Consider the following 26,894-nt stretch of genomic DNA (forward strand, 5'->3'; position numbering starts at 1 on the left):
AAATGCACACCAAGATTTATAGCAATAAAAACTCATTCAGTCTTTCAGGATTTTCTTATTTACATTTATAAATATTATATAATAGCTATTAGTCATCAAACACATTTATAAATATTATATAATAGCTATTAGTCTTCCTCCTTGACACTTTTCTGTTATCAATAGTCAGTCCATGTCAAGGGGTAAAAATGGGTTTCACTAATGGCATAACTACATTTAGTATAGGTATTGAATTCTTGGTTTTCCAAAAAAGAAAATATGCGAGGTTATAGCCAAATTTTCAGAAATTTATGGAAAAATATGAGGATAATGTTAGAAATTTAGAAGCATGTCATAAGAAATTGATAATGTCATTACCCATATTAAGGCTAAAAATTAAATTTTTATCTGTGCTGGCTTAGCATGTCCTCTGTTGGAATATCAATATACAGTTGATTGCTTCTCTCTTGAGGGAAGGCATATTAAGGGTTATGACAAGGAGGGTCCAAAATTTTGTTGACATACTTTTCTGATTGATATCCTGCTTTGGGATTAGAAAAAGCATAGGACTGATCTGATCACGTTTGATGGGTGAGATCCTCACAAAAGATGCACCACAGTACCAGTCCTCTTTGTTGGTCAACATCCTCTCCAGAATAGACAGATTGCTCCAGTTCCCTTTGCAGGTCAATATTCTTGCAAAATAGACCTGTAACGTATCTCTTTAGTGCAGTGTTCATGCAGGTCATGTTAGAGAGTGCAATAGGCCTTAAAGTATCAGAGTAATTCGCTTCAGTATTTTCTTGGAGACATGAGAAAGGAACTAAGCATTGTTAGAAATTGAACCAGAATACATATAATAGAGCATGTTGCCGGGAATAATCATTATGTCATGTTGTCGTATTATGTTATGTTGTCGTCGGTAATTATGAGTTTCGGTAGTTAGTTAGTCGTCCCGAAGGACAGTTGGACGCGACGGTTGGTCGCACTCCTTCAGGTATTATATATTGCATAGCTTTCCTTCGAAGTAGCATCATCATAGTCGTATCTAGGTGTAATGTTATAAGCACTTGATGTACATGGATTGTTGAATTAATACAGAGACTGGTTCTTTAATATATTTCCATTATGTTATGTGCATTTACTTTCTGCATTTAATTGTTACCTGTATGTGGCAAACATTTGGTGTCGTTGCCTAGACATACTCGGGAAAGGAAGGAGCGGATGGCGTATGGACACGATGGGCCTAACCGTCGGTGAGATTAACCCAGAGGCCGACAACGCACAAACGGAACTCTACGATGGAGAGGACACTGCAACGAGGGAATTCTCAATTCTGCTTCAGGCGGCCATCGAGACCTACGTCCGAAGAGAGGCCATGGAGGCTGAAGTCCCAACAAGTGCCGTGTGGACCGCATTGGAAGTTAGCCCCGCAGCGAATCGGTTGATGAACCACCTCCCCCAGTTGCTTGCACAGGCATCACTGGCACAGCGAACCCGCCTGGAGGAGATTGCCCGTGCGGAGCGACGCCAACAGGTCCTTCGACAGTATGAAGAAAACAATCGTCGTTGGGACGTAGAGCGTGATGGCAAGAGGCGAAGGGGAAATTGAACCCTGTAATAATCCCGGCACAATGTTGACATAAATTGTGGTCGAAAGGGAAAATAATAAAAGTTTTTTTTTTGTGTACATGGTGTGTGCTTGCTATGTACGGAAGTGATTTATGCCCAATTTACTAAATAAGGACAAAAATAAAAAGATGCAAAGTTATGAATGGGAAGTGGCACAAAGAGCGTTGAATCTCAGACAATAAATAGATTGAAGGAGTAGGCTAAGGCAGCTTGCCGAGGGACGACCGACCGAGGGGTTGCTCGAAGGGAACCCAAGAGGTGTCACGGAGGTTGCGGATGCAGAGATAAACGGAGAGGATTACACTCTCTATACTATCGTAGGGTTGCCCGAAGGGAATCTAGGAGTCACGGAGGGTGCTGAAGGAGAACTCTACAGTTCGCCAGAATACCACTGTAGGGTAAGAAGTCGCGAAGAGTTGGTGGAACAAACAAGGCGAAGTCTAAATCTGATCAACGCTACCAGAGACCCACTAAAGAACTTGTCCATTTCGGAGGACAACCAGAGGGAGACAACCAACTGGAGGGAGACGACCAAAGGTGACGGTATGGCCGACGATGCCAGGGGAGCACAAGGGTACCGTACGGGAGGCAATTTGTTCGGTTCGGGGTCAACAACCTTCTTTGGAGGACCCATGAGTGGAGGGTCAGGTGCAAGAGGTGAAGGCGGAGGATCACCAGGTACAAGCACACAAGGCACCAGAGGAGTGAGACCTAGCGGTGGGATGGCCAGTAAACTGAAGCTGCCGAAGTTCAATGGCGACGGGAAGGAAGATCTCGTCTGCCATTGCCGCACTTGCGAAACCATATGGTCAGCGAACGGTGTTACCGACCAGGGCGAATGGGTAACACAATTTCCAGCAACCTTAAGGGGAGTGGCCATCGACTTATAGTCCAATACGGATAAGGCCAAAGTCGGCACATGGCCCAACCTGAAGAAGGAGTTCGAGACAAAGTTCCGCCTCCTCAAAGATGACAATGAAATAGTAGCCGAAATCTATGGCACAAAGAAGAACAAGAACGAGACGGTCCGAGCCTATAGTCGGCGGCTCAAGGAACTGTTGGGGAAAATGAAGAGTCAACTAGCGGATGGGTTGAAAAAGAGATGGTTCGTGGAGGGACTGAAACACTCCCTTCGGAAGAAGATGAAAATCGTTCCACCAACCTCGTACGAAGATGCATATAATAGAGCGATGGATCTCGAGAGCGAGACCAAGACATCCAAGAAGAAAAAGAAGAAGGATAGCTCGTTCGAGGATGATGACTCTTCTGAGGGAAGCAACAGCGATGGTGAGTTCGGCAAAAAGGTGCAAGCGCTCCAGAAAGACATGGAGCGAATGAGGAGAGAATTTAAAGCAATGAGAAGCACGGGTCGAACCGAAGGGGATGTATGGTGCACGGAGTGCAAAGAGGAGGGACATACGAAGGGTACTTGTTTGAAGAAGGCCTTTTGTGAGATTTGCCAAGTGATGGGACATTCCATCAAGGAGTGCCCATACAACATGAAAACATGAAACCAACAAGTATTGCTTACGCAGGAACAACCAACTACATCGGGCGGTACCAGCAGCTCCCAGGCGAACAACAATGCAACATCGGGAGGCTACCGAGATAACCGATGGGGAGGATGAAACAACAATAACAATACAAGGAGCTGGATCCAATACGACTCCAAAGGCCGACCGATGATACAATGTAGAGCGTGCAGCTAGTGGGGGCACTTCACCTGAGACTGCCCGAAGGGAGAGGCAACGCAATATTTGTGCAAATGGTGCGGATAGGGAGACCACGAAGACACCACCCGCCCGAAGTCCGGCGTCAACTTGCTCAATATCGAGGAAACCAAAGAAGAGGAAGTGTTGGTCGTAACCCGCTCCCAAGCCGGACAAGCAATGTGCCCAGACTCGGAGACGGAGAAGCGAAGGGTACGGGAAGCACGGGAAGAAATCGAGAAAGAGATACGAGAGGGGGCGAAGGCGAAGGGTACGACTGGTACTTCCAGCCGACTGGAGGCGAAGGAGGCTATACTAAATCAAATTTTAAAACTGGAGGTGCCTGTGAAGGCACATGACCTCCTCCAGACGATGCCTCAATTACGAATGGCGTTGGTGAATAATCTCTCCCAACCACGCACAGATGTTCCTGGGGGGTCTGCAATAGACCCCAAGTTGCTGGCAGTTAACACTGGAAGGAACCCGACCATTGTGGAGATGGGTATCCTTGGCACCATTCTAACTGATACCATCGTAGATGGTGGATCAGGAGTGAATGTTCTTCCAGAAGAAACCTAGCGGAAGCTGGGGAAGCCGACACTGTGGCCATCTACATTCAATCTGTTGGGAACAGATCAGCATGGAATTAAACCTATCGGGACACTGATGGGCCAACAAGTTACCATCGGGACGCAACCCTTCATACTAGACTTCATGGTAATCCCACTAAAGAAAAAAGGGTATGATGCGATCTTAGGGAGAGGGTGGCTAGTGGCAGCCAAGGCCACCCACAACTGGAAGAAGAACACTCTGTCTATGGAAAATTGAGGAAGGAAGTTTATCATAGACCTTGGGACGCAGTTTGTTAGTGAGGAACTGGCATCATCTTCGGAATCGGAGGGTGAAAGAGAAGGTGACCTGAGGGACGAAGGACAGGGCTGCAGGGAGCCCAACGACGAAGGGATTCTCAAACTAGGAGAGTGCTTCGAGGATGAGATGGGGTCATTGAACGGGCTCTTCCACTGGCAGATGGAGGATTACGAAATGTTCCAGAGCTACAGGCTCGAAGTAGAGGAACCAGAGCAAGTAACAGAGGAGGTGTACCTGCCGGAATATAGAGAATATTGGAAGGGAGACGCCCCAAACCTCGGTGACGTAGATAATCCCAAAATCATTCGTGTCGGCAACGATTGGAACCCTGTGTGGAAGGCCACAGCCTTCAAAATCTTTATTCTTCTTCTTCTTCTTCTTCTTCTTATGTACGGGAAGGAGACCGTGGTTCCTGTAGAATTTATGGTTCCAGGTCTTCGGATGGCTATTGAAAATAGACTTGCCATCAACGGGTCCAAATTGAAACCCTACCACGAGAAGCGCGCAGGGGACCCGAGAGGCCGGAGGGGGACCCGAGAGGATGGAAGGGGACTCAAGAGGCACGAGACCAAAGTGGGAGACTCTTGGGCGAGGCAAATCGAGAAGGATGAAGGGCGATCCTCGAGACATGGGGCCCGAGCTGAAGACTCTTTGGACAATTAGATTAGGAAATTGAAAAAAAAAATAAAAAAAATCGTGGCCACGGTGGAACCACCGTCGGGGGGCCACTATACGGTGGAACCACCACGGTCGACCACCGTGTGGTGGGACACTGTACGGTGCACACCGTGCGGTGGGACCCCGTATGGTGCACCACCATCGACAGAGGTCACCGACCTAGGGTGGAACTCGGTGGGTATTCATCCATCGTATGACCAGCCACTGTACGGGAGAGCAATCACTGTACGACACCAAGCTTCGGGTGACCCCAGTCACCGTACAAGTTACTCCATCGTCTGGCAGATAACCTCTGTACGGGCTTGGGACATTACAGTCCGTAGGCCTGAAGGAGCACGGCAGTGGCGTGAAGAAATAAAAAAAAAAAAAAAAAGACGACCAGATTTAAAATCATTCGATGTAGTCTGGAGCCAGGACACTGAAAAATTAGAGTGGAGAAGTTGGTTTTTGGCATCTTAAAATATCACAAAAATGATGTCTGCCATGGACTTCCGTGTGGTTTTGAAGGTGTTAAAATGATGCGCTGCCCTCGGACCCCGCGAGGGGCGCTGCCCCTCGACCTCGTTGGGGTGCTGCCCCAGACCCCGCTGGGGGCACTGCCCCCAGACCCCCAGTTTATTTTTGAGCTACAATACACTTTTTGAGTTGGGCGAAGGCATTAGAGAAGTCATGGTAAGTGTTGGGGTTGTTTCGTACTGTGAGAAAGAAGCCTGAAGCTAAGCATTGGCGGGGAAGCCATAAGCTGTAGAGGGAGACGGATTTGGAGGTTGCGAACAAACAGAGTTTGAAGGAAGGCATTGCAAGAACGCGAAGTCGTATGACACCAGGGAGTTATTCAGTTCAGTTATCAGCCTTTGGGGAGTGTGATAGAGGATTTGAGGCATCTCCTAGCCTTTGTGCTAGAAGGTTGTGGCCACTTCCAGGCATGAATGGTACGCTTTGAGGAATTCAGAGTATGTCTCGACTGGACGTGAGGTTGCCTTGGTGGATGATCAGAGGGCTCGCAAGGAGCTGACCACCAGGTTGGAGGCAGTAGTAGCGTGAGACTTAGCTTAGTGTACCCAGGAGTTGGATGCCGAGAGGGTAGTGCGGGTGGCTATCGAGGACAAATTGGCTAGGGAGACAGTATCATTTGAGTAGCAGTTGGTGGAGGCTGAGACTAAAAAGTATGTTTTGCAGACAAGTTTGGTTTAGGCACAAGAGGACTGTGATGTCAAGGAAAAAAAAACTCCTTGCGGAAGCAATAATGGTGACATCCGCACTTGAGCATCGGATGGTAGCACAAAAGGGTTTTCAGGCGAGGGCGCAGCAGGTGTATGAGTTCCAGGCTCCACTGGCATCAGCAGTTCATGCAATTCTCTACCTTGGTTTTGTTTAATGTCATCTCTATTTTGTATTAAGTTGTCCGGAGACAACTTCTTTTCTTGGGGGGGATGATGTTGCCGGGAATAATCATGTCATGTTGTCGTATTATGTTATGTTGTCGGTAATTATGAGTTTCGGCAGTCAGTTAGTCGTCCTAAAGGGGAGTTGGATGCGATGGTTGGTCGCACCCCTTCGGGTATTATATATTGCATACCTTTCCTTCAAAGTAGCATCATCATAGTTGTATCTAGGTGTAATGTTATAAGCACTTGATGTACATGGACTATTGAATTAATATAGAGACTGGTTCTTTAATATATTTCCATTATGTTCTGTGCATTTACTTTTTGCATTTAATTTTTTATCCGTATGTGGCAAACAGAGCAAAGAACAAAAGCTTATACACAAAACAACAGAAGCACAAAACTTATCCTGGGAAAATCCTCCACTTGAGGGTGAAAAACTGTTGTGACCATTTCACACATCGCCCCATTGCAAATGGGGACCCCTGCTTTTTGCTTTTTAGGGTTTGTTTTCTAAGTCTTTTAGGGTTTTGTCTGTTAGCCTTTGCATTTTGAGTGTCTCCAAAGGGGATCACTTGGATAGCAGGTCCTGCTGGAGTGATGTCTTGATCCTAAAATCGGCTAAGTCTGAAAGTCCTGATCCTGAAATTTGGCTAAGTCTGGAAGTCCTGATCCTGAAATTTGACTAAGTTTGGAAACTGAAAAACCTCCAAAAACTAGATTTTGCAATATAACTCCTGGAGGTCTGAAACCACTCTCAAACATCTTGAAAGTATATATGGAATATAACTTAAAGTATAAGAAAGAAGAAGGATAAAAGGAAATGTCACTTATACTTATTGGGAAAGAATCTTCTATTAGAACATAACTCTTAGGAGCACAAGCTTATGTCGGAACATCAACATCACTTGGAACACTCTATAATGTTGGATCTTCGCTTCTTGGAACACTAGCAACCGCATATGCGTTACAAAGCTTCTAGGAACACGTACAGATCTTGGAACAGAACTTATAGGAGTAATAGGCTATGTCGGAACATCGAGCGATTTTGGAACATCAGAAGTAGGAGCTACAGGGTATATACAGATCCGGTTCCAGATCAAATGCCAGTTACCAATAAGCTTACCGTTGCGCCGTGATGGATGCATACGTTTGGTCGGTAGCATAGGAAGTAAAAAAGACATCATAGTAAGAGACAGAGTCAGTAGTTGCGGTTTCATCTTTTGACCTTTTTCCATCTATCCGTGAACCAGAATCAAAGGGGCAAGCAGCACCAAAGCAGTAGTTTAAGTAGCAGATCCCAATGCAGAGCCAATTCCTTGCATTCCTTCCCGCTCCAGCTCCTATAAGGAGCTTTGCTTGGTATTCCTTCCTATTCTACATAGATATTTGGTCCCGATGAACCCTTCCTTTTTCCCATGTATGTAAGGTTTATGACCCATAACCAGCGGTTGTTGAAGATCCATATCCCGTGCCAGTAGACTCCATTGACCGATAAGGATAGACCATTGACCAATATATCATAGATAGATGGGGAAGATTGGCCACAGGCTAGAGGGAAGTTGGTCAATATCCATAGCTATCAGTACCAAAGGCAGATCCTACGGTTGGAACCACAGCACATGCCAAAGAATCAGCTCATGCAAAATAAGCTGCTCATCATTAATGTTATATTCCATAAAATTATCCTGACAGAGAGTCCAAAGCGAATTTTGCTCCCGACCCTCTCAGGAGGTCCAAGGCGAATCTCGCCCCTGACCCTTCCAGAGGGTCCAAGGCGAAAATCAACCTAAGACTCATTCCTGGCCTTATTTGACCAAATTTTGATTTGCAAAGCATTTTGTTTGGACTTTGGAATTGGTTGAACACCTTGAGTAAATGAAGAATTCTGGGCAAGATTAGGAATTTCGCTCCTGACCCTTGCTGAGGGTCCAGAGCAAAATTCATTGTAGATTTCGTTTGCCAACTCGCTTGAATTTGAAACCTTGTTCCTGGCCTTGAAAATGATCTTACCTTGCCTTGTGAAGTGATTTGAAACTAAAAGATTGAGCAATTTAGCCTAGATTGTAAATTTCGCTCCTGACCCTTGCTGAAGGTCCAGGGCGAAAATGTGGTTCAAGTTTATTTCTCGCTAATTTTGGCTAACTTGTTTTGTGCAGATTTTCCCGGAGAGAATATTGGACGTTACTGGATGCATTTGAAAGTTTGAAAGTTTGAAAATTGTTGAATTTTGGGCAACAAAGATAATTTCGCCCCTGACCCTTACTGAAGGCCCAGGGCGAAATTCTCCATGAAGGTCATTTTTAGCATTGTTGTGGTCAAGATGAGGTATTAAAGGCAAGAAGAGCGGTGGAATGAGCATGATGAAGCCCCAAACCCGTTTGAAGACCAAAGGATGAAGGAGTTTTGCCTAGAGAAGGCAAATTCGCTCCTGACCCTCTCTGAGGGCCCAGGGCGAATTTCTTGTGGACACACCATTTTATCCTTTTTTGGACATGAGAATTTATTCATAGCATGAAACAAGATAACATCTTCCTTAGCCAAGGAATTTCGAGATGAAAAGTGAAACAATTTGATCATGATGGCAAAAAACGCTCCTGACCCTCACTGAAGGTTCAGAGCTTGATTTTCAAATTTGCACCATTCTTGCAGGATCAAAGTGATTTTATGATTGGAAGAGATCAAGGAAAGCATGTTCTATCCGTTGAATATAATTTGAGTGGTCAATAAAGGAGGAAATCAACCCAAAAAAACAAAGGGTGCTCCTGACCCTTACTGAAGGCCCATGGCGATTTTTCAAGATTCTCCTCTTTGTTTGAAATTTTGAGGCAAAACCTGACTTGGATAGGAGGAAGAGATGATGTTTTATACCTTAGAAGCGATTGGGAGTCTAAAGAATAAGGAAATATACCAAGAAGCAAAAAAGGCGCTCCTGACCCTCACTGAAGGTCCAGAGCGATTTTTCTGAAAGACACATTATTTTATCACTTGTTGGGCTTAAAGATTTATTCATAGCATGAAAAAGGAAAGTTCTTCCTGATCAAGGTGATTTCAAAGGGAAAGGTGAGAGAAAATAGCTTAAATTTGCAAAAGCGCTTCTGACCCTCATTGAAGGTTCGGAGCTAGATTCTAAAAGTACAATTTTCTTGCAAGGACAAAACAAGTTTTGTGATTAAAATAAATGGAAGAGGGTGTGTTCTATCCGTTGAAGATAATTTGGAGAAACAACAAGGCATGGACAAGCTTAAATTTGCAAAAGCGCTCCTGACCCTCTCTGAAGGCCCAGAGCGAAATTCTCAAAAGTTCATTTTTCTTGCAAGGTCAAAGCAATTTTTTGGTTGGAATGGATGCGTAGAGGTATGTTTTACCCATTGAAGAAAATTTGGAGGACTAACAAAAGATGGATAAGCTTGAATTTGCAAAATCGCTCTTGACCCTCTCTAAGGGTCCAGGGCGAAAAAGGAATAAATACAATTTCCTCCTAAATATCAAATGAAATCAAACTCAAAATTCCAGTTAAAAATGCCATTTAAATGTCTAGATGAAGTTTTGGGCGGAAAAAAGGAGGTATGCAAGGTCTAGATTGAAAAATCGCCCCTGGCCTTAACTAAGGGTACAGGGCGAAATTGATGATATCCTTCATTTTTTGCATTAATTGAATGTTGACATTCCTTGAAATTCACCAAAATTTGCTAACTTTGGGGCATTTGAAAAAATTAAAATTAAATTGGCATTAAATAAAGACATTTTGGCATTTAATAAATTGATTTTAGGCCTTAAAAAATCGAACTTTTATTGTGAAGGCATTTAAAATTATTTTTTATTAAATTAAAATTAAATGTGGAGCGCACAAGGCCTTATTTTCACTTATTTTGCCAAGTCGGCCCCCCTTTTTTTTGGAAATTTATTTATTTTTAACCTCTTTTTGCCAAGTCGGCGTAGAGGGAGCAAAGGGGTAAGCGCTCTATATATTGGAGGAGTTTTTTCACATTTCAAATCATTCAATCATTGCCTTAAGTGGGAATTTGGGGAGCTAGAAGGAGGTGCGAAATCTGGTGTACTTAGAGCGAATTTCTTTCTAGTGTTGGAAGGCTAGAAGGAAGTGGAGTTTTATGCTTTCCCAAGCTAGAGGAGGCGCCATTCATTCAAGAGAGCTTGGATCTACACTTTACCTAGCGAAATTCATCTATTTTTGCATCATTTCTTAGAGTTTAATACTCGAGGAGGTATGGTGAAATCATCTTGACACCATTGTTGAAGGTTTGATTTTTAGACACATTTTTAGAAAAGTCTAAGTATTGCATGGTTAATTAGGAAATGATAACTCTAGATTTATCATGAAGTTTCCTAATTAAAATCTTAAATCTTCCTTTTTAGTCTATATTTCTACACTTCAAGATATATTGCTAATTGTGAAATGTTGTGTAGGTATCAAGATGGCGACTCCAAAGTCCGGAGGATCTACAAGTCTGCAGGTTCTCATCAAAGAAGATCAAGCAAGGATAAGGATGGCCTTCTTCAGTCAAGCATCATCATGACTAACTTCTTCCAATCCAGCATTCCAAGGCGAGGTACATCAATCATCCTGCACATCAAAGACAAAAGAAGTTAGAGCAAGGGTTCGTTGAAGAAGCAGATAGTTTCAGAAGAGTTAATTAAAGCTAGCTTCTCAGCGACATCAAATTGACATCAACCAAGTGTCGGACGAGGTGGCATCCCAATCATCACTTCTCCAGTCGGTGTGGTCCACCTCAGCATGTCCAGATTCAATGTACCTAACTCATGGGAGGTGGCACAAACTTCGATGTACCTACCCCAACTATCCATTGGTCGATTTTTCCAGAGAAGACATGTGTCCTAGAGATGTAATTTTATCATTGGTCAAGCATTAAATGTTATGTAATGGTTGTAACTTGTAACAAACCCTAATTAGGGTTTTCATTATTGAATCTTGGCCATTGATCTCAAATTGATCTTAGCCATCGAATTGTATTGTGGGCACTATATAAGCCCCGACTCTTCATTTGTGAAAGGCTAATAATAGAATAGATAGTAGAAAAGAGTTAGTGAGTAGAGAGTAGTTAGAAGGTGATTAGTCAGTTGATAAGAATAGCAATTAGAGTAGAATAGGAGGACAAGGCAAGAAATTGTTGCCATTGATTGTAAACAAACTCCATTTTCATTGAAGTAATGGTGAAGTGTGTCGTTTTTTGCAATATGCATGGTTTCTTGTTGAATCTTCAATTCTAGATTGTAGATGATTAGATCGAATGAAGGAAATTGTTGAATGCACTTGTGTGGGATCCATCTAATCCAAACCACTAGCCTCTTGCTGATGGTAAGTGCGCCTTGCGTGGTCAACTGGAACAAATGAGCTTAATCATAAGTCGTTACACGTCTATTGTTTCATGCATTTTCTTGAATGGTGATCATTGTCAGATGGTGTACGATTTAAACATATTGGAAGCATCTCTTAGAAGATCGCACTGAGTTGGTGTTGAATTGTTCAGCCTGATGGTGAGACCTAGCCCAGTAGGAATCCACCTAGTCATTCATCCATCTTCTCGCATTCTAGGTAGTAGAGTAGACTTCCCGAACCTTGCATCTTTTGCCATTTGTTTGTCTTCCAGTTAGTAAATAGGACTCGTGATTCCAACAAATCAGATGTTCAAGTCATTGAGTGTAGGTCCCCTTGTGATTCCAGCAAATCACATCATACCACAAGAGCTTATCCACATGTAGAGATCCTACAACGAAGAACCTTGAAGTCATCCTGATTGATCCTTTTCGCGATATCTTCAGCATTCAGAGACTTTATTCAAGAGAGGATAAGGTACCTTTAGGTATTTTATTCTGTGTTTGGTCGTGTACAAAATACACATCAACAAAAACCCAGCCCACAAAAGATAACGCCTTTATTGAGATCTCCAAAACAAATACAAAATAGTGATGGCTTCAATATGCAATCGATAAGCCTGAGAAACTTCCTTTTCAGAATCAACTCCTTGATTGTAGAATTAGAGTAACCATAGCCTCTCAAGACTCACAATACTGAATACATAAGAAACGATGCTCACAACAAGCTCGACAATCACACATGCCTCGCGATATTCTTGAAAAACCGACCTATACAAATATCTCATCACACATATATATTACGATCAACACTAAGGCATTTCTCACGGGAGGTGAAAGAATCACAATTGCAAAGACTCATCGCATTCCAAAGAACCATAACTCTCCAAGCTGTTACAAAGCTTAACGTAGACACATACAAAACTTGTCGGCACAATAAAATTGATGAACATGAATCGACATTATCCAGCTGTTGCCCAGTCACTCAAAAAACACCATTCACCTCAAGATGTATGCAATCGTATGACATGCTGACTCAGCAGAGAGAACGGTAGAAAGGAATACGAAGGAAGAAGCTCCCGAACATGCATTGACCACGAAAAGAATGGTCCCAGCTCTAAATAAATCAGCTCGAGTCATCAAAGATAAATAAACTCTCTCGCAGCTACAAAAACAACTTCAACACTCCCTCTTAGCAAGAGAGAGATTATTCATACGTCTTGCCAACTCTTAATATGACAAGCATAAGAAGCTGCAACAAGAAATGTTAGTAACCAAAATCTCATCACAGATTTTATTATTATTTATTTTTTTATTTTTTTATATTTTTTCAACACAATATTGTCATCTCAGCATGACATTCACCATGGCTACTCTCAGAGGGTGAAAGAACAGAAAACTAAATCATGAAGTCTCACACATGACTTCTACCATGGCTACTCCTAGAGGGTGGAACAAGGGCTTTCACCTCAAACTTCTCTTGCAGAGAAGAATGCATTAACAAGGGATTGCACCTCGAACTTCTCCCTCATAGAGAAGAACTCATTAACAACATGTAAAAGATTCATTGAAGTTGAAACTCTCTCTCAGCAAGAGTATCATTCTCCACAATACCAAGCTTGTCTCAAAAATAACAAAAATTCACTCTAGGAAGAAGCTAGTGAGAATGTCCGCTATTTGTTCTTCTGTGCAAATGTACTTGAGCAACACTGCTTTCCTTTGAACCATATCTCTCAAGTAATGGTATTTTATTTCCACATGCTTGGTTCTATCATGGAAAACAGTATTAATTGAAAGCTTTACACAACTTTGATTATCACAAAGAATCATTGCAGGTTCCAAAGGCTGTCCAAGCAACCCTGCAAGCAATTTGCGAAGCCACACTGCTTCTCTAGCAGCAACACTAGCAGCAACATATTCCGCTTCAGTTGTACTATGAGCAACACAAGATTGTTTCCTGTTGCACCAGGAAATCATAGCTGAACCTAGGCTGAAACAACATCCTGAAGTGCTCTTTTTGTCAGGCACACAACGTGCCCAATCTGAATCAGAAAAACCCTGCAAGTTCAACTATTCACAAGAGCAATATTTTAGACCAAATCGCACTGTACCACGTACATATCTCAAAATGTGTTTAGCTACAACAAGATGAATATGTCTTGGTTCACACATGAACTGACTTAGAGCGTTAACAACTTAACATATATCAAGTCTAGTATTAACCAAATACATTAATGAACCAATTAATTGCCTAAACATAGTGGGATCAACTAAATCTGAAGTGGCTGCATCCTCATGTAACTTTTTCAGATTTGCTTCCATAGGAGTAACCATGGACTTACAATCTAACATACCGAATCTTTTCAGAATGTCAAGAGCATATTTCCCTTGACTTAAGATAATCTCATTTGGTCTTCACCATACCTCAAGTCCAAGAAAGTAGTGCATAAGACCAAGATCTTTCATTTCAAACTCAGAAGCTAACTCCTTACATTTAATAATGAGATCATCTTCACCAATGAGAAACAAATCATCAACATAAAGTACTAAGATTAAGGCTTTATCATCAATTACCTTGAAATATAAATTAGGATCAACATCATTTGTAAGAAAGCCCAAGCTCAATAAGTAATGATCAATTCTCTCATACCATGCACGCGGATCTTGCTTAAGGCCATACAAGGCCTTTTTCAATTTGCACACATGTGATTCCTTATCATGAATCTCAAAACCCTCTGGCTGTTCAATATAAACCTCTTCTTCAATTATCCCATTCAAGAAAGTCGTCTTCACATCCATTTGATGAAGTTTCCATCCTTTAATAACTGCAACAGCTATAATTGTTCTGATAGAAGTGTAACGTGCTACAGGTGCAAAAGTCTCTTCATAGTCTATACCTTCTTTTTGAGAAAACCCTCTAGCTACAAATCTAGCTTTATATTTTTCCACACTCCCATCAGTTGCATGTTTAATTTTGTACAACCACTTAGAGGAAACAATAGATATACCTTTGGGCCTAGGAACTATGTCCCACACATCATTCTTGATTATGGATTGGTACTCCTCCATCATAGCATCCTTCCATACTTGCTGTTTTGAAGCCTCCTCAAAACTTGAAGGCTCAGATGCAATGATATGACTCATCAAAGCAACATATCCTGCAAACTTATGAGGTCTTTTACTTTCCCCGAAAGTGCCACATGGGGCTGCATATTTTTCAGCTTCTTGCATAGTATGCCTGGCCCACAATTCTCTCTTCTTATCAGATGAAGCATTACTAGGACCAGCAGCAGTATCAATAGGATCAACAGAATCAACAGGATCCTCTAACTCAGAAGTCTCCCTCTGAATCACAAAAGGAGAATTCCAAACAGCTATATCCATATCTAGAGAAGGCACAAAATCTTCTCTATCAATTCCGTAATAGATTCTTTAGACTTTTTGCAAGCTACATCTTCTCCAAAAGAGACATCTATGCTGATTTCAATCTGCTTTTGACTTGGAATATAAATTCTATATGCTTTTGATGATTCACTATAACCAACAAAAATGCCTTTCCTTCCTGAAGGTTCTAACTTTGATCTCTTATCTTTTGAAACATGAAAATACACAGGACATCCAAAAATTCTGAGATGACTAATATCTGGTTTGGAACCTGTGAAAGCTTCTTCAGGTGTCATATTATCTAGAGTCTTATGTGGACTGCGATTCTGAACATATACCGTTGGCTTGCAAGCTTCTGCCCATAAAACTGTTTGAAGGCCTTGATCATGAATCATGGCTTTCGCTGCCTCAATAATGGACATGTTCTTTCTTTCAACTACACCGTTTTGTTGCGGATTATAAGGGACACAAAACTCCCTCTTAATCCCAGCTTCAATACAAATTTTTTGAAATATACCAGAAGTATATTCACCCCCATTATCAGACCTTAAGATCTTTATCTTCTTATTTGCCAAATTTTCAACAAGAGCTTTAAATTCTTTAAATCTAGACAACACTTCATCAGACTCTTTAGATTTTAGAAAATAAATCCATGACTTACGAGAGAAGTCATCAATGAAAGTAGCATAATACCTAAAGCTACTAAATGAAGCAACCAACATAGGCCCACACAAATCAGACTGAATCAACTCCAAGACATCTTTTGCTCTACTTTCACTACTATGAAATGGATGTTTAATGTTCTTACCTAGAGCACACCCTTTGCAGACACCCTCATGATCTTGATTTAGCTATGGAAGGCCGACTACCACCTTCTCCATGGAAGACAAGGCTCTGAAATTTAGATGAGCAAATCTTTTGTGCCACAACTCACTTGAGCTTATTGAATTGTGTGCAAAAACTTGAATAGGATGAGCAGAAAGTCTATAAAGACTGTCATGGCGTACACCAATCTCATGAGCTGTCTTAATTCTTGAGTTATTCCATGCAAGGACTTTTCCATCAACAAATGCAACATTATAACCTTTATCTTCCAATGCTGAAATGGAAATCAGATTTCTCTTAATACCAGGAACAAACAGAACATCACTCAAATGAAGAGAAACACTTGAATCTACGAGAAATGAAGTAGAACCAACACCCTTCACAGAATAGCAAGCATCATCACCAATGATAACTTGTAAGTGAGAGTCTTTCTCTTTCAAATTGGAGAGATGCTCACGATAACCTGAAATATGGCGGGAGGCTCCACTATCAATAGGCCATGAATCACTGTCAGTAGGAATATTATTGGAGAGAGCAGAAACAAACAAGAACCCTTCTGAAATTTCACTAGACTCTCTAGGGGGAGATGCATTTTCAACATTAGTGGTAGCAGCTTGATGGTTGGGTCTAGAGTTACAATCTCTAGCAAGGTGACCAAACTTGTCACAATGGAAACATTGAATCCTGGATAGATCTTTCTTCTTTTTCTTGGATTCAGGAGCTGAGTCAAAATTCTTATCTCTGAACCTCTTAAAGTTACCTGTCTTCCCTTTTCCTTTAGAAGTATGGGCAGCAAGTACATGATCATCTTCATGATGAGTTTTACGTCCATTACCTCTAGCTTCTAACCTGCATTCCTCGTGAATGCAATCAACTCTCAATCGGTCAAACTTAGGAAGTTCAACTCTTCCATTGATACCCTGAATAAAGGATTCCCATGAGTGTGGAAGGCCATTCATGGCCAACATAACAAGATCTTTGTCTTAAATGGAATTTCCAATTGTGTAATGTTCCCTTCTCCGCAGTGATTAGTTCAGTTGGCCGTTAGCCTATTTCAGAGACCTGTAGGCTAGTCGAGAGCAAAAATTAGGGTTTCCCATTTTCTAGGAGGATTCTTTGGTGTTTTCAGAGGGTGTATGTGGGAGTTTGACAGTTTGGATTCTGGATTCCTTCTGGGTTTTTAGAGAGCTTCAAGATGGTTTGACATGCATGTGCATCGGGTGACTTTTTCCGGACTTACTATTTTTACTAAGTGCGACAACTGCTCAGAATGTGGTTAAAATCACTTTGGAAACACTTACTATTTTTAGCAGTATGCTATTTTTAGTAAGTACCATTTTTAGCAGGATGTCAGTAGGCTTGTTCAGATGGCTATTTCTGGCAAGGCAATTCTCTCAGCTTGTTTCCCCATATCCTTGGAGCTTGTTTTGGCAGGTTCGGTATTTGATGAAAAATGGTGTTTTAAATTAAATTATAATTTGAGGCAAAGATTGGACAATTTATTTCAAAGGGATTGCTTAAGTTATATTGATATCTAAGTCATTTCCTTAATTATATATTGGGCGATTTATTGTTGAGGAAAAATACTTTATAAAGTGAAATATTAATAAGGCAAGATGGATGCCTTATGGAGAAATAAGTTAATTTTATAATATATTTCACTTATCTACCTTGGATGCTACATTATGATTTTATTGTCATTTTTATAAAGTATATTTGCTCCTATGAGAAGGTCGATTTGGAGAAAGGAGAAATGAAATGTAATTTCAAAATAATGTGAAGTGAATGTGCATTTGGGTTTGACGTTCATTTGGAGGGAATGTGAATTTGAATTTGGAGACACAAAGTCTATAAATAAGAGTGTTGGGCTCTTGTTTTTGGTATCTAAGAATTTTTATAATGAAATGTTGCCGAAATGTAGAGTGAAAGCTTCGGGGAACGCTTACCTCCTAGGCATATTAGATTTATATATTAGATTTCTGATTTTTGGGAGTGCTGTAGTGTGTTCTTGTTGCTAGTCGCGGAGTGTGCTGAAGTGGATTTTGGGTCGTAGGTCTTAGTGTGTCATTCTCCTCATTCTGGGTATTTCATCTTTCTTTCTTTATTGTTTAGGCGATTCATTTTGCAAGTTTATAGAGCTTAAAATGGTGTTTTGGATTTTATTTTTGCAAAATTGTACCTTAGCTGGTCATACCATGTGGCTGAGCGCTTTGGAATGCATGCATAAATTATTGGGGTCGATTTGCCATGTTTTATTGTCCTAGGAATGATTGCCTACCTCCTAGTGATCATTTGCTTTCAGTTTTGTGTCATTTGGTTAAGAATTGGGTGAGTTGTGAGTGTTTTAGTGAGAATTGGTGTTGCTGGTCTGTGTGTTTTCAGCGTGCTGGGAGTATATCAGAATTAGAGTTTTTGGTGTTTGGAGTTGGTTTTGGGGTGTGTGAGTTCATTGGTGTGAAGAGAAAGGACTTGGTTTCATTTGCAGCTGTTGGTCATGTTAATGCACTTGGTTCATCACTCTTATATGCTATGATTCATATTGTAATGCTTGTAGTAGTACTAACAACAGGTTCTATTGTTCTTCCTTGTCCCACTGCATAAGTGGAAGAGGCTGGCCTTGCTGCCTATCTTTGGAATAGTGATTTCCCTTAAATTGTAATCCATATTGTGCATTGTAAAGCTGGTTAGTAGTACTAACAGCTATCTAATTGGATTATTGCTCTTAGTCCCATTGCATAAGTGGAAGAGGCTGGCTTTGCTGCCTATTTTGAATATTGTAATACTGTTCTCCCGCTGCATAAGCGGTAGAGTTGATTGTAATTTCATTTCTAGTCCTCCCATTGAACAAGCGGTTGAGTGATTGCATTCTTCAGTTCTTTAGCTTGTCCTTGGCTGGTCTACCCCCAAGTGATTGCATTGTTTTCATTATCCCGTTGTATAAGCGGAAGGGGCTGGCTTGCCAGTCGAAGATTGTAATCATTTTCAATTATTGGCATCTAACAATCCCCTCGACACTGTATGCTCTCACACTCCCAGATTGGGCTCTGGGTGATCAGAAAGTGGAGGGTTACTTTCAACAGCATTTGGTTTTCATTTCCTAACCATAACAAGTGTTGTGTTGAATGTAATTGTGGAAAAAATTGTGGAAAAAACTGAGGGGAATATTACAAATTGCATTGAGCTGATCCTTTAATTCTGAAATCTTCATAAAGGACACAACTGATTCACCTCTAGCCATCTTAATATGTAACAATTGATGTCTCAAGGCTAGAGCTCTACTAGAGTTGTTGAATTCATATAGACTTTCAAGACATTCAAACATCTCCTTGGTTGAATTCAACTTGGAAATCCTAGGTACCAAATGATCTTTAATAGAATCAATTAGGATCTTCCTTGCCATGACGTTGTTCTTTCACCATTGCGCTTTCTCAGTGTCATCAGTAGGCTCAGCTACATCAGACTTCACGTATTCTGTGATGTCCGCAAATTGAATTTCATCAAATGTAGTTACGACTGAGAAAGCAGTATTATCTTTATAAAATATTAACAGCCAATATAACAAAGACAAAAGATTTGCTATGTCCCTCTCATAGTGTAAATATAAGGGGATATAATCGATTACGTTACGTAAAGAACAGATGATAGTAATAGCTCTTACCCATACGCAAAGAAGACAAACTCCTCCAAACAGAATTAACATCAGTCAAGAAGAATATAATCTATATTTGAAAATACGATGTTACTAATATTGGATAAGTCATTAAGTCTATTGATTTTAGGAGAGAGTAGTTTTGAATATATAGTTACTATGAATTAATAGCAGTCTGTTGACATCTTAGGGGTATTGTTAGTATCTGTGGCGGTGATACCATACTTGGTATATTATGGTCAACCAAGGAAGACCGAATACAATAATGTTTGAATCGGTATCTTAGTACCGATGTTTGATTAATTACATTTGTTTAAAGGAGCATATCCACAGAACGATAAGAGAAGAAATAATGTAGGAAGTAATCACAAGGGGATGACATAGTGTTTAATTGTTAATCATTATCTCAATAATGTAAAGGTAGAGGAAGTTATCAAGATAGCAAATATAAGAAACTAGTCATCATTATTATTAAGTTACCTGATACCGGTGGATTATTATTTAATTAGTTATCCAATATGGAAAGGTGCGATTAACATACGAAAAGAAGCCTTAATGAATAGATGTATCTTTTGGATACGCAACCTATCATATTATTATCATATTCTGGATCAAGCTATAAAGACATTTGAACCAGTGAAGGAGAGGGGATAGAAATGGATTACTAATTATTCAATATCTGTAGATTTCCACAATCCATATGTATGTCTATGCGAGCTTCTGGATTAGATTGTGTGAGCTTTTTTGTATCAATGTTTCGGATCACACTCTGTGATCCATCATCCTTGTGCTCTCTCTATGCTTTCATCTTGATAATGGATCACAGAGTGTGATCCGAAACGTTGACACAAAAAAGCTCACACAATCTAATCCAGAAGCTCACATAGACTTACTAATTATTTTCAATCCATTGGGATTGGTACCGTGAGCCTCTACCTTCTCAGGCACAAGTTGCTTGCCAGAACATAATTCTACATCACATACAACACTACTGGTTGCAAGCAATGGGGTTTCTATACGGGTTATTATTTTACCAGTAATTGCATGATTCAGATGTCAAGTCAGTTTAAGCAATTCGTATTCAATTTAGTCGTATAAGCTTATCACCTCATTGAACTAGCAAGGAACATATTAGGTACAGCAGAGTTAATCTTAACATTAATTACACTAGGTACGGGTAAGAGACAAGATCCTCTAGCATACATTTAAGTGTTGAATCAGAATCAACAATAATATTGGTACTTATTGCATCATATTGTACGTAATATCAACAGCAACTATATTGCATTTAGCAATATTATATACCAAACACAGCATGATTTATAATTATCTTAGGAGGTGGGAGCTTGTTATAAAGGAAGCAATACCACGTGGGGAGTCTTTCTTTTGACAGAGATATCAGAAAGGAGGAAAAGGGATTTCAGAAGAAAATTCAGGTTTATTAGTATTAGATTAAGCTTACCAAGTGTTTTGTGGGCTCCACACAATGAATATTCATATTCCTATAATAAATGAATTCTCACTCAGTGTTTGCAGCAATAAGAAAAGGTTTGGAGAGTTGGAGATTATTATTGTGTTTTAGCAGCAGGCTCCACTAAAGGGAATGGGACCCATTTGAGAGTCTTTTGAATATGGGTTGTGGTTTTTATGTTAGCCCTACTTAAGCTTTGCAGATTATTATTTGGGAATTTGAACTATCAACATTATCAAAAGGTCAACATTGATTTAATAGGAGTCAACAACATGTTGAAGATTGAAGATTTTGCTTGGAAAAATTATCAAGATTTTGCTTAATAAACTCTCTTGCAGCTACAAAAAAAAATTCAACAAGCATTCAAAGATCTCAATACTTTTAATCTTCCACTATAATTAGATCAGATTTATATTCTGCTTAAGTTTTTGATCTATAATATTGGGAGTATATTGAGGCATTGGGGCAGTGTTTATTTTCAAATACCATTTGAAATGTCCCCTATTGGGACATTCCTAAATTTTGCCCTAGAATCACCAAATGCAATCCAACTTAAATGTCTTGATTTAAGACCAAATACTTGGAGATATATATGTCTGCTGACTATGTATATTAATTCTGAAATGGCTTCTGTTCTTCCTTGACCAATTGATGGATGATGCCCTGCAGTAATTAATTATTCTAATTTAAAGATGGAAAAATTCTGTTGATATCTTAAATTTCTGTAATTTACTTATATGTTGACCTGCTAGTCTGCTTTTATTGAATCAGATCTCCTTCCATACTATTAGATGCTTGGTATAACAGATCTGAAATGGATCAGTTAGAGTTCTGTTCTTGATTGTGTATCTGCTGCCCACACACGTCTGATCTGGATCTTATCTTCTTTTACTGAATTCTGTAATTACTGGAAGCTTATGATGTTCTTCTCCAAAATGATCGCTTGATTTGTCTCTCTCATTCCGTGCCCCCTTTGATGCCAATATCGATTTGCCTCATATACCTCTTCAAATGGAATGAAGAGTCACTTCTTCTTCAAAATACACAACCGTTCCCAAGGCTGTGTCCTTTCACATTGTCCTGTGCCTCTTCTAAGGATTGCTGACTTGTTACTTTGCTTTAGTTATTCTCCTTAACAAATTCTTGATTACATTAGGGGTATTACCAACATCAAAGACCTTCCTTTGCTTGATCCTTCCCTCCTAGGAAGACGTTTATTAACAGTATGCTGATTAATGGATCGAATGTTTGGTTGGCTGTTACTCAGAAAAATCTGAAGTCTTATGGAGTAAGACAGTTTTCTGGATTTATTTAATTAGAATAGCGATGGTTAATGTCCCATAGCCAGGTTATGACAATAAGGATCTTGTAATATCCTCTATTTTTAATCCAGTTTTGATATTATTTGTAAAGTAGTTTACAATTTCCTTGTGATCATTTTTGTCAAAAGGTGTTTTCTTATTTCTTAATTAAGCATGGCGAGTCTATTGATGTTCCTTCTTGACATAGTCAACCTATGCACAAAGGTTGTACTTTGATGTTATCCCCTTCCATAGGTCATCTTTGCCTGCCAATTCACTTGGCACAGGATTTCCTCCTGAATTTGACTTATTCTAGTTGAGTCAACAAAGAGTTTTGTTTCTCCACAAAACTTGGAGGAAGGACCACCCTACCACCCTATTGAACCTTTCCTTAGATTTATAAATTTGTTCCAATTGTAGGTTTGTAGATATTTCTTAGAATGGAGAAAAGACCACCCTATTGAACCTTTTCTTAAATTTTCAATTTCATTCATATTGTAGATTTTTAGGTGTTTCTAAGCACGTTTCAACTGGCTGAAGAAGGGATACATACAGGTGCCACCCTACCACCCTATTGAACCTTTCCCTAAATTTATAAATTTGTTCCAATTGTAGGTTTGTAGATATTTCTTAGAATGGAGGAAAGACCACCCTATTGAACCTTTTCTTAAATTTTCAATTTCATTCATATTGTAGGTTTTTAGGTGTTTTTAAGCATGTTTCAACTGGCTGAAGAAGGAATACATGCAGGTGCCATGCCTGGATTTTCCTTCCTCCACCAAACTTTTGTCTTCTCCTTCAAATCTGAGTTACTGAGCAACATTAGCTAAGAATTATCATAAGAGATTGAAAGCTTTCAAACTTGAACCTAAAAAACTGGAAATACAATGATCTGAATTAGAGACAAATATTTGAGTGTGGCTTGAATTCCCACATAAAGGTCTAGAAGAGTTTGTTAGAATGTACTCAGCCATATCTGAAATGTCAGGTTGCCGCTCCTTTCAAGATGTGAGTCCCTAAATCAAAATTATCTGTAAAATAAGAAGTCTAGGAACCAGTCTAGTCTTACCAGGCTGCAGCGCATGCTTTACTGTTCCAAGTGTGTGTTACCCTTTTCAACTAGAAGTTAACAAGGTTCTAGTCTGTCATATATGTTTTCAGAAAATGGCAAGTAAGTTCATGTTGTCAGTTCCCCTTTTTCTACTGTTCAGATAAATTAGAATTCAGATCATCTCCCATGCTCTAATGATTCTTAGGAAGCGATTCTTATAAGTGTGACAAATCTTCCAATTTTTTTTTATTCTTAGTTAGATTTTGCAGGGGCATAAATATTAGTTACCCCCAATGGAGTGCATGCGGTTAGAATTTTCATTTTCTAAGTAAGCCAAGTTTCACCTTCTACTACTCACTTCTCCAAGAGCAATATTACTGTTCTGATGGAATCCACTCTGTAACTTTATTGCCAAAACCTTAATATGATTGTCCTTTTCCTTCCCTTTCCAATTCAATTTATATGCCCAAATACATGACATAAAATATGGGTTTAATGGAGAAACTGTGAACTTCTTAATCAACTGGAGCATGACAGCTCGCAAGAGTGCTTTCCTCAAACAAAACTTAGAACCTTTGAATCAGGCCAGGGCCATCATCTGTATTTGCGATTTGAATCAGGAGCAAATCCTTCCAGAATCTGTCAGTATAGAGTAATTCTTTCCTTGGAGCTCTATCTTCATTTATTTTTGTTAGAGATGGATATATTAAGGAACTTCATTACAAATTGTCAGGAATAATATAGTGAGGTTTTCTTGACTTAAAATAATAACATCATTGTTTTTGTTTTGAAGATACAATTAAAGATATTGGCAGAGGAGATGCAGGCTGTAAGCAAAGGCATGGAGAAGGTGCAGCAGGAACTGACAGCATCAGAAAACGATGGCCCAATATCTGAAGGATTTAGGAAGGTATTCCAAAAAATATCTCTACATCACAATTCAAAGGCCTCTGGTTCTCTTTAATGCCTCTAATTTTTCTCTTTATGTTGTTTTGTGAGTTTTCATTAAAATGTTTTCAGTATTGAGAGTTATTGTTTTGAAGTAATTCTAGCTTCTCAAAAGTGCACTATTTTCAGCTAATTAGATAATTTATCTTTTATTTATTTAGTTTCTTCAATAAAAATATATTTTAACAATCTTTCCATGAAAGTATGGTTTTCATTACCTACAAAATAAACTTATATGAACTTTGATGGTTCATTTTTTATATTCACAAAAAATTTCCACCATTGTTTTAGATTTTATTGACCTGAAAACATTGGTTTTGGAGCACTCTTATTGACGTTTATCTTTAAAATAGTTTATTTTCTTTTAACATTAAATTAGAGAGGGTTCTATTGGGTCCTCACTCATAAAATTTGAAATAAGATCCAAAGGGGTACACATAGAGAAAAAGGGTGAACTTTGAAAGTTGCAAGCCAACAACAGCAAAGAACAAGAGCTCAAATACTACAAAGGGCACTGTTGATGTGTATTTTGTATACGACCAAACACATAATAAAATACCTAAAGGTACCTTATCCTCTCTTGAATAAAGTCTTCGAATGCTGAAGATATCGCAAAAAGGATCAATCGGAAGGACTTCAAGGTTCTGCTATGTAGGATTTCTATGTGTGGATAAGCTATCTGTGGTATGATGTGATTTGCTGGAATCACAAGGGGACTTACATTTGACGACCTAAACGTCTGATTTGCTGGAATCACAAGGGGACTTACATTTGACGACCTAAACATCTGATTTGCTGGAGTCACAAGATTTCACTGGCTTAGATTTGAAAAAAAAAAGGAAAAAGGACGAGGGCAAGGAAAGGATCTAATTCTGATACTAAGAAATGTAGGAGCAATGATTGATCTTTGATGAAATTCTAACTAAGTCTTGTTTTGACATCGCAGGATCATCTCCACAAGGTTAGTGCGATCTTGGAGGAAAGCTTTATGATGTTCAGATCATCGCTACAGGCATAGACACCATCAAGTTGATGCATATCAGTGAAGAAGCGACAATTGAAGTTGAGCTTAAGCTGAATGATTCCAGTTGACTACACAAGGCAAGTCTGCAATCAACAAACTGCTAGTAGTATGGATATACGAATTTCACCATCAATCAAACACATTTCTTCCACTCATCTAATAACATGAAATCAAATTTGAGAAGTATAAAGACCATGCAAATTGTTGAATTGACCCATAGATTTCACCATTTCTTCAATGAAGTTTTACAAGTCTTTTACAACATCTTGGCAACAATCTTTGCCTTCTCTCTCTATTCTACTCTAATTGCTATTCTATCAACTGACTATTCACTATTAGCTAACTATTCACCTTTTAACTACTGATTAACTATTCACTAACTATTAGCCTTTACAAATGAAGAGCCAGGGCTTATATAGTGCCCACAATACCATTCAATGGCTTGGATCAATTTGAGATCAATGGCCAAGATTTTACATTGAAACCCTAATTAGGGTTTGTTACAACAAACTTAATTCTGACCAATGAAATAATTGCATTATTTGGACACATGTCTTCTTTGGAATATTCGACCAATGGATAGCTGGGGTAGGTTTGTGCCATCTCCCATGAGTCAGGTACATTGAATCTGGACATGCTGAGGTGGACCAACCCGAATGGAGGAGTGATGACTAGGATGCCACCTTGTCCAACACTTGGTTGATGCTCAATTTGGTGATGCCTTCCTTCAAATGCTGGACTGGAAGATAGATGGAGAAGGTCACCCTTAATGAAACTGGACTGGAGGAGATCGTCCTTGTCTTGACTTGATCTTCTTTGATGAGGGTTCGCCAAGTAGTTGATCTTTCGACTCCGGGGGTCGCCATTTGATGCCTACACAAAAGATTAAAGTTAGTCTTTGAGCATCATACCTTAAAGCATAGAATTTAGGGCTTTTCAAGGGAAAGATTCAAGATATTAATTTGGAAATGACATGATAAATCCAAAATTCTAATTTTTCAAGTTAATGACAATGAAATCAAAATAAATCTTGAATAAGAACTTCAAAATGATTCTTCATACCTTCTCCTTTGAAAGCCTAACTATAAAACCCTGGAAAATGAAGAAAGAAGACCGGATTTTGCTGGACAAGGGTTGAATTGTGGTCTTCCTTTGGATGAATTATGCCTCAATTAGCCTTCAAAAGCTTCACCTTCTTTAGCCTCCAACATTTAGCAAACTCTGGGATTTAGCCTCCAACTTAGTAAGAAATTCGCCTCCAATCTGCTAGATTTCGCTCCTCTAATGTGCTCCTCAAATTCGCATAAGAAGGAATGAATGAATGATTTGAATTTTGAAACAATACTCCTTCCTTATACAGTGCGCTCACCCTAATTCTTGTTGAGGCCGACTTGACAAAAAGGAAATAAAATGAAATAAAACCCCCTTTTTAAAGGATGGCCGACTTGGCAAATAAAGGCAAATAACAAATATTGAGCGCTCAACTTAATTTTTTCATTTTTTTGAATTAATTTCAAAGCTTTAAGGGTTGATTTTTACATTTATTTTAAGGCTTGAAAATTAATCAATTCAATTACAAAGGCCTCAAATTATGCGAACTTAATTTAACCTCCCCAAATGTCTTAATTTT

General features: G+C 39.6%; 1 protein-coding gene across 4 annotated transcripts in view; it reads left to right on the forward strand.

The window, feature by feature from the left end:
- The window catches only part of LOC131072597 (formin-like protein 14), an 87,761-nt gene that overhangs the window by 24,489 nt on the left and 36,378 nt on the right, over window positions 1–26,894 (forward strand). For 3 of the 4 annotated variants that reach the window (XM_058008799.2, XM_058008797.2, XM_058008796.2), the window contains exon 14: window positions 24,086–24,202. In XM_058008799.2, coding sequence (XP_057864782.2) covers window positions 24,086–24,202 — 117 coding nt within the window. The remainder of the gene's footprint in view (window positions 1–24,085; window positions 24,203–26,894) is intronic. The other variant, XM_058008798.2, reaches the window with a different exon arrangement.

The sequence above is a fragment of the Cryptomeria japonica genome, chromosome 10 (genome assembly GCF_030272615.1).
Source record: "Cryptomeria japonica chromosome 10, Sugi_1.0, whole genome shotgun sequence".
Lineage (NCBI taxonomy): Eukaryota > Viridiplantae > Streptophyta > Pinopsida > Cupressales > Cupressaceae > Cryptomeria > Cryptomeria japonica.